At 39.2% G+C, this 12,463-nt stretch overlaps 1 protein-coding gene across 4 annotated transcripts in view; it reads left to right on the top strand.

The window, feature by feature from the left end:
• LOC135491759 (ubiquitin-like modifier-activating enzyme ATG7) overlaps positions 1-12,463 on the top strand; it is a 380,340-nt gene that overhangs the window by 124,856 nt on the left and 243,021 nt on the right. For all 4 annotated transcript variants that reach the window (XR_010447875.1, XM_064777886.1, XM_064777888.1 and 1 more), the window contains exon 6: positions 9,360-9,448. Coding sequence is in view for 3 of the 4 variants with exons in the window: in XM_064777886.1 (XP_064633956.1) it covers positions 9,360-9,448 (89 nt within the window). In the remaining variant the exon portion in view is untranslated. The remainder of the gene's footprint in view (positions 1-9,359; positions 9,449-12,463) is intronic.

Raw genomic sequence — 12,463 nt, 5'->3', positions numbered from 1 at the left:
TAATAACGCATAGACTGCTGGAAAATACTCGTGCCTGGCAATGGTGATGACAAACTTGTGCATTGGCCATGGAGCAGGAACCAGTTTTGGAGTATGTGCGTAGCTTGGCAGCGAGCGTGTTAAACAGAGGCAGGTGATTGTACATGCCATAGAATTTGGCACTCTCTCATCATCATCTTGAATTCTTTGGGTATGATGATGACTACAAGAGGTGAAGTCTGAAAATTTCACGAACAATGACTCCGCTGTAATCCAATTAGTCGTTTTGAAATTATTTTTACTGGTGCATCATTCTAGCAACTTTGTGACTATTGATCATGACATTCCATCCTCCAATGATCATTGAGCAAATCAGAGTTTCGGCTGTTTGAGACCTACGGGCAAAAAGCGTTTATTCTAAAACGAAATTCAAACGAAAATCATCCGTTTATCAGCCGTTTGAAAAGCGTTTGAAAACAAACGCACACCTCAGACGAAAATTTCGAAATGCTCCCAAACGAACACGCCCGATCAGAACGCTTGCCAAACGATTTCCAAACGATCGCACTAAACGGATCTCAAACGCACGTCAAACGATTGTCAAACGCACTTCGTTTCAAACGGAACGATTGTCGAACGCACTTCGTTTCAAACGAACTGGAAACGTAATTCGTTTCAAACGAACGGAAAACGCACTATCAAACGAACTTGAAACGTACTTCGTTTCAAACGAAATGTGCACGAAATGCGCATGCGATGCTCTTGTTTCATTCTTTCATTGATTTATATCTTGAAAGACGGATGTGTATTTCGCCCATTTATCTTTGTTATTTTCGATCTTTATCGGTAAGTCTAATTGAGATTCAACAGTTGCATCTAGAGAAATTTGCTACTAATTGCTACAGTATCACTGTTTTTAGTACTCGGCCAATAAATGTGCTTTTATAGGCCTATCTTTTCACAGTCCTGTGACATCAGGGCCGATCACATGTGTTGAATATCAATCCTAAATTCTCATTTCAAGTAGTCAGGCTTGTATCAAGTAGGCCTAGGTCTATGACTAGAATTAAATTAGTACCGATTCGCGCACATCAATCTTGCGGTCGGCCCAGACATGACATGTATGTATAGGCAGAATCATTCCTGCCTCCAAGACTTGCCGTTGTGTAACTGCACATGTAGGCTATACTAGTAGTCACTATAGCCTATCCTAGCCATTCTCTATATTGGTACTCTTGGCTCTCCCATTTGAATGAGTCCTGCCAATACCAAGCTGCAAAACAAATATATAATAAACATCGTCAGCGCGGTGGCCGTATTGCCTTGGTATATGACTATTTAAGTTTCGAACTTACCCACTCTTTATTACCAACCAAATGACCTAGGCCTACTTAATGACGTTAACAGACTGAAGTAGCGTTTGGAAAAGTAACTACATGCGTATAAATGTTAGAATTTTAATCCAACCGACAACAACAAGAGAAATTTTTTGAGGGCGTTGTGATACTGAGTGATACCGATACCCCCAGATTATTTTTTGGGTGACTGTATTCTCCCCGGTATTCCCCAATGCATTTAAGATTTAAACGATCGTACATGTATTTAAACCCCATCTCCACCACCAATTATTTCAGGTTTGTGTTCAGCATGATGGATCCCGGTGATGTCAATGACATAGGCCTACCAGGTGCAGAAAAAGGTAGGTTTGATTTTATAATGTAATGCTAATTGCTATACTAAAATGCTCTCTTCGAACTTTGATATACCAACCATCTACCGTACTGTATTTATACTTGGTTTCATAAATTGTGTTCACACTTCCTTCTGCCACCAATGAAGATGCCTACCGGAAATTCAAGCTGTTTTCATGTTTTCATTATCAAATCAAGAGAAGGCTATGTTTAGAATAATGAAATTAACGTGCACATTTATCTGGTCAGCTTCGTGAGGTCTTATGGCTTCTGTGGGCTTCTGGTAGTGCATAAAGATTTCATTTTCTGAATGCTCATTCTTTTGAAATTGATATTTGAAAAAAAATGTATTAACTCGAACGGAAGGCTGGATTGCAGCACACAACATTTACACGTTGTTATTTTGGTTCACTATGTCATCCTTATTTTGAATATTTTGGCACAAAGTCTGCGTGAAATCATCGATATTGGCATATAAAATAGAATTATAATCAATACCGGTACAACACTATTCTCACTCTCAGTCTTGTCAGCCCGCCCGTTGTTTGATAGGCACGCATGTTCCTCTGTCAGTGTCACTCAAAGGGAAACTGAGCTGCCACTTTCTAAACAAGCTGCTTCAATTTAACAATTATATTTAGAATAATGAAATGAATTTGCACATTTATCTGGTCAGCTTCGTGAGGTCTTAAGGCTTCTGTAGGCTTCTGGTAGTGCATTGATATTTCATAATTCTGAATGCTCTTTTTTTTAAATACATTAAAACATGTATTAACTGGAACGAAAGGCTGGATTGTAGCATGCGCACACCCATTTACACTTTGATATTTTGGTTCACTATGTCAGTATCTTATCCTTATTTTCAATATTTTGACACAAAGTCTGCGTCAAACCATCGATATTGGCATAAAAATAGAATTATAATCAATACCGGTACAACACTATTCTCAGTCTTGTCAACCCGCCCCTTGATTGATAGGCACGCATGGGCCTCTATCAGTGTTACTTAAAGGGAAAAAAAGTACACTACATTTCATCAAAAAAAAAGATACAAGAAAAGTTTGGATTTGGTACATGTGAAACCAATTTAATCATCATTTTACATTTGTACAGGAGCTGCCAAGTCTGGAAACTTCTTAGGCTTGACGGCCTATTGGCTATCACTAAAGTCGTTTTCTGTTCTGTTGAAATTTCAACTCGGTTCGACTGATGGAGTCTTCATTCCTTTCACGGATGAAAAGACTCTCAGAGGAATCAAAAAAATATATCAGCCTACATATGACGTATGCAGTGAAGATATGCAATGTTTGTGTAAGTGGATTTTGGTTAGGATGTTATTACTATGGAGATACTCATGGCGTGCAGGCTTAGTGTTTGATTTGTGATGAACATAAGTTTTGCAAGTGTAATAGAGCCGGTTCATATTAGTATTCGTAGCTGTAATGTTATGTGCATGGTATATAATGTGTGTTATGATTTCAGCGTGTTTTTTGTAGAGGCCGTGGGCAGAAAGATAGCAGCCAGGATGAAAGGCCAGCAAAAGCAGATTTGGTGAGCCGCAATGATGGATTGCACCCAACTTTGGAAGGAAGTAAGGTGTTGACGCAGCTTGTGAAGATTGCTCTCAAGCTACCGGGGGCTCGTACATCTAAAGTTGAAGATGTGGCTGTTCGTTATCCATATTCGTTCTGCCAGGTGTGCAGGGCAGCTGGACACGGTTCTGGAAATTGTCAGCAGTTTTGGTACAAGTGAAGACTAGACTTGGGTGTTTTTATGTGTTTGTGGTGATTATGATGGTTGTTATTTGAATTGTAGACCTAAAATCTTTTTGTAATGGTGAAGAGTCTTTATATATTGTAAGATTTGAGGGTTGTAATTGTGAATTGATCAGTGGTGAATCGTAATAAATCTGAAGATATTGTCGATTTTGTGTTGGTTAGTATGTTTATTATAGCTGGGTTGTATTGTTTTGTTGGAAATGCGTAGGACAGGTTGTGACATTATTTTGCTTTTGGGAAGGTAGAAAAAGCATCATGTCTTCACTGCATTAGAACTGCGAAATTTGCCTTCAGCAAATTTGTGTCCATCACCAGGGGGTGGCGAGTTGCTCCACAGCCATTCACACGTGGGTATGGCGATTTTACGAGTGTGCCCAACATTGCAAAAGGAAGTAGTGTAGTGATCTCCCTGTCTATTCGCTATACCGTTTCGCGAATGATCTATTTCCGGACATATTCGCTCGCTCCTTTCTCAAAATAACACGCTCATTAATCATTCAAACAGTCAGATGGGCATGATAGTTCATCGATAAGCATTTACGGCTCTTAGTTCTGATTCCTACTTTCAACCGTCACACAGTTCTCCGTTTTCTTCGCTCAACATACTCGACAGCTCGCGGGATCGGCCATGAGGATGACGTTAACATAACGGGGGGCGGAGCTTAATACATGCTAATGTATGCGTGATTGACAAAATCCCGGCCTCGCCGGCCGGTGATGTTAATCGGAGCCAAAAAGTGCTTCAAAAGCACCGAAATGATCAGAATCTGGGGCCTATAATCAGTAAAAATCAAATACATCTGCAAAAGATGATTACGTTATAGAGTTCAGGGCGATGAAAAAAAGCCGTAACATCAATATTCATGGTGATATCGATGACGTCATTGTGGGGATTGCCGTGTATTAGAACTCTACTAAAAATAATCCCTGAAACACCTCAGAAAACACCCTTCAAAACACCTCTGAAACACCACAGAAAACTTCAGACAAGTTGAAGGATGTTTATGTGGTGTTCATGAAGTGGTCCGTGGGTTCTTTTGAAACAAAATACATACGTCATCTTCAATGCCTTGATAGCCTTGTTGATCTGCTTTGCCTTCAACCACGCTTTGTCATCGATGTTCCTCGGAGGAATAGTCGAAACTGTCAAACACGAATTTGGTGCAGCACTTGTAACATGACATACTATTTCATGAAAGCAATATTACAGAGACCATAAAACGCTATTCAAAACCCTCTTCTTCGAAACAAGCAACTTAATCAAGCAATTTTATACTTGAAGTTGTCTATCCATATGTCTTCCAATGTTTACAATATTTTGCATAAGTTCAATGATTGCTTCTTCATCATTTGATTTAAAAAGGACTTTACGTCATATAAAACTTATGGCCAAACTTTACTAGCTCCATGTTCCTTCCACATCAATGCAGGCCTAACACTACCATGATGACTGCTAGCTGGAAAACTTACATAAATGCGATCACAAATTTCCTTCGTCGAGAATCAGGGCTCGCTGGCAGCACAGTCATTCGTCCCGACCAAAATGAATACGTCAGTAAAAGCACACCACCGAATCTTTTTACATTTTTCTAACAAAGAAATAGTGTTTAACCCTTGAAAAGCAAACGTAATGTGGTCACTGAATTGGCATCCAAGAGCACTGTTGTCCACATATTTTAGAATCGAAGCAGAAAAAAATCACTGTTCGTTTTGCACAGGTCGCCATTTTCATGATTTTTTACGATAACTCCAGCCGTTTGGAAATCGTTTGAACACAAACGGCAGGAATATATTTCTTTTTCACGGAAACTATTTGAAAGAAAACGAAAAGCGTTTGGATCGCGTTTGCTGACAAATGGCGCAATGCCGTTTTTGACGAAACGAAAACGAAACGCTTTTCTAAACGTTCTTCAAACGAATTTCAAACGCTCTTCAAACGAAGTTCGTTTAGGGTGAAACGAAATTGCGTTCGCTTTCAAACGGGAAATAAACGGTAGGGCCAGCGTTTGACAATCGTTTTACAAACGTTTCAAGATCGTTTGGGTGCGTTTTTATTGTTCACATTTCAAACGAATTTCAAACGATCTTAGAGACGTTTCAAACGCGTTTGAACGAAATCAATGTGGAGACGGTCCCTAAGATGAATAGATATTGCAGGTGATTCAGCAACTTAAAAGCAATGTTTCAGCTACATGTAGTGCAATAAACCTTATGATCACGTTACTTTCCCATCCAAATGCCTCCGAAGGGGTTACTTTTAGCACGTTGCACTCGTAGTTTGTCCTCTATCTTGTATTTTACTGGTACCATATCTGGTATGGACAACATTTCAGCTAGCACCCGGCCTTTGGGCCTCTTGTTTAAAATCTTCATACAATGAAGTTGGAACACGATTCAGTCACTGGCCTCTGATCTGTATCAGAAAAGCTTTCATTTTAAACGTAATAATGCAAAGAAAAATTGACCAAGCTATTAATATCTTTAAAAATAATCAACGCCACCATATCACTCTGAATAACTACGGTTTATTATCAAGTTGGTCTCAAAATGCATTTTAATTTGAGATATCAGATTTGAGATTTCAATGAGATTGACATTGTGTATCAAATTTATATAAATAAGTTACAGCAACAAATACGACAAAGCGAAGGAATATGTAGGAATTTATTTTGATACCAACTTGATAATAAACTTAAGAAATTAGAAAGATATGTTCTTGGTGTTAATTGTTTTTATAGCTACAAATAGCTTGGTCAATTTTTTCTTTACACAACCACGTTTTAAATGAAAGCCTAGTGATACAGTACGGAGGTCAGTGAATGACTTATGACGTTCGAGGTTCACCGTCCTGATATTTGGTAAACTGATATCTGGACACATTTATTCAAAGTGCACCCAATGGTGTCTCACTTTTGAGGTGTGCATTGTGGGTAATGGTATCTGCAGCAGAAGTTCCAAATGTACATCACTGATATTCCTGAGGTCTCGGCTTCGGCCATACAAATTTATATTGACCAGTCATCTTTAAAGAGCAAAATGTTTTCAGGCCAAAACCGTTGAAAAAAAAAAAGGTTGGTTGCTTTTATTTAGAGGAAAATAACCTGATTCCAACAGACATGTTCAGTACTTCTGGTAAGAGGCTTCCACGATTTCTAATTTGCGTATTCCTGATGGACCTGCACGATTTACACCTTTTTCCTGAAATAGTTCTATTTGGTAGGTGGTATGTTCGTGGGGAAATTTCCGTGGAATACAAATTTTGTTGACCAGTACCGCCTCTCAGAGTAACTGAAAATAATTTTCTGCTTTGTTGAAGTTGATGTTCAGATTATTTTAAGTTTAGTACAAAATGTATTCAGCTGTTTGGCATGTCATGGCGCAATAATATTGTATACCATACCTCGAGTCAAAATTGGTGAATCTGTTTGGCTCGAAGCTGTCACATGGCAGACATCATATCGATTATATCTTTTTTTACCTTGGTTACAGTGCAATGTCTAGGACAACGGCCATCTTGTGCTTTTTCTATGCACACTTGAAAAAAGGGATCAGGTTATCATATTATAGTAGATACCCATACGAAGTTGACCTGGGTTTGTGAGAATGACCACAAAACGTTATGTACATTTTGTATGCGTTTTCCTGTACGTTTGAACCTTCATATTTACCTCGATTTCTGTGTTTTCGTCATGCATTCCTTTGACATAATTGAGAATGCCCATGGAGCTGAGCCTGAATTTCATGACTGAACAGAACGTGTATTGATCATTCTATGAATATACCGGTCATACTTTTAAAATAATAACTATTTTCAATTCTTGATTGAGTTCGAAACCATAATAAAAACAGCCTATTTAGAAAACTATCGGTATGATATAAAAGGTGGTTCGCCTTCGTGTCGGGCAACTTATTGAATGTCAGCCACAGTGTGCATACGCATTGTCAAAAAACCCTTCTTGTGTATGTACAAGTAATATTTAAACGATCCCTTAGCAGCCATACTCACACAACCAGTCTAGCTATACCAGGCTGTCAGACCTCTAGGTTTCTTCACTGACCAGCCAGTGTCAGGATTTATTTTTGATGAAATTGTTATGGTAGGTACTCCGAGCAAGGATATATCACATATCATACGAGTTTTGGCACGTTTCTTAACCACTAAAGCTATCAACTTGAAATTTGGTACACATAACTCCCTACGTCATGTAACCTCTGACACCGAATTTTGATCTGATTTGGTACTCAATTTTGCCACCAGGAGGCCAAAACTAAAATAGGTAAAAAGTGCAATATCTCGTTTATTAGTGACATGTTTTCGATGATATTCTTATGGTACTTACTCCAAGCAACGATACATCACATGTCATACCGACTTTGGTTTGACCTATGTACTATACATGTACAATGTTTCTTATCCAGGATGAATTCCAAAGCACCAAAATCTATACGATGAGCACAATGGCCTGTTGCCGTTTCATTTTTGTAAAAATTCTGATTTAAAAAAAAGAAAATTGTCTACTTCCTTCACCCATACCCTCATGAATGGAATTATATTTAATGGATAAACTCAGGCTTCTTGTGTATAAATACACCTCATTATGCCCCCGCTTCGATTGGCATTATGTCGACACCATGTCCGTCGTCCGTCCGTAAACTTTTCCATATCTGTTGGATAACTAGAGAATGCTTTCACCGGATGAAATTATTTTCTCTGGGGAGATTGTCTATGGTTAGACAAAGGTTCCTTTCGAAATGGGTGCCATCAACCATCCAAGATGGCCGGCAGGGTTTCAAATTGGTACAGCAGAGACCTATAGCTCTCATCACAAAGCTGTGTGGATTTCATTCTTATAGAATATTCACCATATTTCCCTTGGTAAGAGTGCACCGTTCTTTTCATAAAGTCAACAACGTTTCACTATAGAAATTAACCCATTTAACCCCTTTAGTGCTGATGCAACACATTTGTTGTTTATATAACATACTATGGGACCCTGCAACACATATGTGGTGTTGATTCCTAGCGATTACTACCAAACTATAAATGACTGCTTGAAAACTAGCATATTGATTCATCTACCGTGATTTGCTTCACCATTACCATCTCGTACAACTTCAGCATGAAAGGGTTGAAGTAAAGTGGCAGTCATTGCTATAGAAATAGACGAAAAACTTCACCTGGATACCAGGAACATGCTATTTAGAAGCCATTAAAACCCCTCTAACAGGGTTTGAATGGGAATGTAATTTACCCGCACATAAGCGGACGTGACAGTTTATGGTCCAAAAAAGTTCCCCACAAATCTACAAGTGTGGCAGTGAACTGTTTAGAGTGGCAATGAAAATGCAAATTACAAAAAAGTATTGGCCCAAACCGTTGCTTTGGCTGAAGGTTTTTGGCAAATTTTTATTTTGGTGATAATTTCAATTCTATCACACTGAAGATTTTACAAAACATACTGAAAACTATCGGGCAGTGGCACCCGTCCGTCAAATCCACCATAGCAGGGCTGTTTATACAGGATCAAACCAAACCAGATCGACCATACCAGACCAGATCCCATCCCTCATAATATCTTGAATGGCATCGTCTCAAAAAGACGTGTTGCGTTTAAACTACACAAAAAATGGACCAAAAATAAAAAATGTGCCACTTTTTAGACCACATTGAAACAGACTGGATCACTTGCGTACGTTTACACCGGCAGACCAATCTAGACCTATCAGGATCGATCGAGGTTGGTTTGGTCCCGTTTAAACAGCCCTACTGAGTACAGCTCAGTCATGCTGTCAATATCTCACTTAAAAATGCGTGACTACTGCAGTGAAAATGTGGCTGTGTGTAAAATACATAAAATCAATCCTGCATTACAATATGGTGTGTTAGAATAATTTTTATTGCTTCTTGCAGCCTGTCTTATGTTTCTGTGATCCATGCACCCTGGAGAAACACCCAGGATGGCCCCTCAGGAATCTGCTTACACTGGCAGCATATAACTGGTAAGTTGGGGGATCAGTTGTCTAGTGGTAAAGTAGTTAGAGAGGCAGGCTTATAACCTTGATGAATCTGCTGCTTATGGTTTGTACTGGAGCTGGCTGAAAGTAGTTCCAGCAAAATAGTTGCATTTTCATCAGAATTTCCTGAAGCTTGGCCAGGAAATGTGCCAGGATACCAATATTTTGAACTCTTGTTTCGATAGGATTATAGCTATTTACAGCAGAAAGACTAAACGCCCCGTAATTGGCAGATTTTAAGCTGGAAATTGCCGTCTGCTCAAAACTGCCAAAACGGCCTCGATCCTACCTGTCTCTGTAGTGCACTGAACGCACATAAGGCATTGCCCTAAGGCATTGCAGCCAAGGCTGATAATGTGATGGCCATTTTGAGAATGTAAATAGAGTGTGTACAGTCATTTCAAGACATAGTTCCAATCTAAATTTGTCATAACGAGCAGTTAGAAAGTGGTATTTCCCTTCATTTTGATTCTCAATGTCAACATGCCTTTGGAACTGGTTGTTTTGTGGGGTTATTTTGTCTAATTCTAATTGATATTGCCAATAAAAGACGCGTAGAGAAACCCAGATTCATGCGCTCAGTTCATCTACGTACGGTAGACGTATTGACAGAAAATCAAGGTTAGTTTTCTCTGTATTTTCTCTTGATTTGCTAGGTACAATTGGCCATGACAACTGTTGAAAAGGTGTACCCCCATTTCGCCTACACCCATTTCGCCTACACCCATTTCGCCTACACCCATTTCGCCTATTACCCATTTTGCCTACCCGCATTTCGCCTACCCCCATTTCGCCTACACCCATTTCGCCTACTAAAAAGGAAAAGAGTGGTGTGCGCTGGACATTTGAATAATTTTACAAATTGTTGAGCTTGGTTTTTTTCCTTCATATTATAGCATATTTCCCAGTTAAACTTTACCATACTTTATCATTCCAACCCGGCCTCTTGAGACAAGACCACCATTGATTTTTTAAGCCTTTTTGCAGTTAAATTGTCACAGTTTGACCGCCTTGCATCAAATAATGCTTCGGGTTGTGAATCTGAAATTTGGATATGACATTCCAGACAGTCAGGCGAGTAAATGGTGAAATTTTATTAAAACTGGTGGTTGTCCACGAATTTTTTTTCTTCAAATTAGACAAATTTGAGAGACCATGATATTTCCACTGTTTTCAGCCAAATCATGACCCTACTCATGACCCTACTCAGTTCGTCTGATAGTATTTAGTTGGTATTTAGTTGGATAAACTGCATATTTCTAAAGGCGTTACAAAATTCTGGCACCAATAAACATTTCAAATTAGACTAGAAGGCTGAAACATCTTTTGAATTTGAAGTCACTATCATAAAACATTTGAAATGATGTAGGCAAAATGGGTAATAGGCGAAATGGTGAATAGGTGAAATGGTGAATAGGCGAAATGGGTGTAGGCGAAATGGTGAGTAGGCGAAATGGTGAGTAGGCGAAATGGTGAGTAGGCGAAATGGTGAGTAGGCGAAATGGGTGTTGGCGAAATGGTGAGTAGGCGAAATGGTGAGTAGGCGAAACGGGTAAATTTTGTAGGCGAAATGGGTGTAGGCGAAATGGGGATGAACCGTTGAAAACTCATATATAGAATGACTCCCGTAGCTTGTTTTCATAGGAAGTGTTACCGTTTTCGGCTTTCTGTCTCATTAAATTTGTTCAGTCATCGAGTCGAAGTGAAAGATCAAAACACACATGAACGCCATGTACATTTTATACACAGAACGACCTCTTTGTATTCATGAACATCATCGACGTAATCAAAACAAACCCGAACACTAGATGAGCATGGCTGACCGCTTCACAAGAAGTTGACTTTTTCTCATGTTTCTTGTCAAAATAACAATGATGTTGTAGACCTTTGATAGAGACACTGGTCAGAGTACACAAATGATTGCGATGAAGTAGTCTGATGGAATTGCGAGGTATTTTTAACGAACAAAAAAACTGCCATTCTCAGTCTATGCTGATACGCCAAACTGTGAGGAACTGCATGAACTGGGCCTACAGTTTTGATCTTTTTTTGTACATTCATGTTTTACCGTACCACCAACATGAACAACGAGCCATACTGGGTTGTATATCCTCTCACGGTTTCGTGTATCAGCACAGACTACTCATTGTTTTCGTAACATAATCGGATATGTCAATAATAAATGTCGACAGGGTTATCTTTGAGTGGACAGTCTTATCTTATTTTGATGGAGTTTTTTCACAAAGTGCTATTTTTTCGCATTTTTACAGGATGATGCAGTCTATTATCTATGAGTCATTCCAGTGGTCTCCACAGGCAATGTCGTGTTGCTGTGCATGCTGTGGAGCCGGTGACACGAAACCAATCAACCAGTCAGTCATGAGATTGACTGGATCAGGAAAGAAGACGCTGTATCTTAGCTGATTTGTCCTTCACGTTTTGGTCTTGTTTTATTGTATTATACAAGTTGATTGAATAAAGAAGCCTTGTAATTAAAAATGCACCTCTGAATTTATATTTATTATAACATGCAACCTCTAACCCTTTAGTGTCATGCTCGACCTTAAGTCGAGTTAAAATTTCTACCTCTTTACTGTCGCGCTCGACCCTGGGTGAGAGAGGGTAATGCCTCAGAAAATAAATTATCCGAGGTGCAATTGGAGTCTGTTATGTTTAGTTTATCTGCCAGTGTAAAGCCGGCGCTGCGTCTGATCATTTGATACCAGGAAACCAAAAGAGACCGCATTGTCGCCTGAATGATATGAGGGAAGAGGGTGATGTCACAATCAAGTAAGTCACCACATTGCAGCCTGATCGATATAAGAGGGTGATGTAAGAGATGGCATTATGCCTGATGTCACAATCAAGTAAGACTTCGTTGTAGCCTGATTTTTGGTATCAAACTAAAGATAATGAATTGGATGTTTGTGCTAACCCATTTTCATTACAAGCTGACTTACTTGGAGACGGTTAAAGTGAAAGGTGTCATCCGTGTTTGAT

The sequence above is a fragment of the Lineus longissimus genome, chromosome 7, assembly GCF_910592395.1.
Source record: "Lineus longissimus chromosome 7, tnLinLong1.2, whole genome shotgun sequence".
Classification (NCBI taxonomy): domain Eukaryota; kingdom Metazoa; phylum Nemertea; class Pilidiophora; order Heteronemertea; family Lineidae; genus Lineus; species Lineus longissimus.
This window is presented reverse-complemented; position numbering and strand designations above follow the sequence as displayed.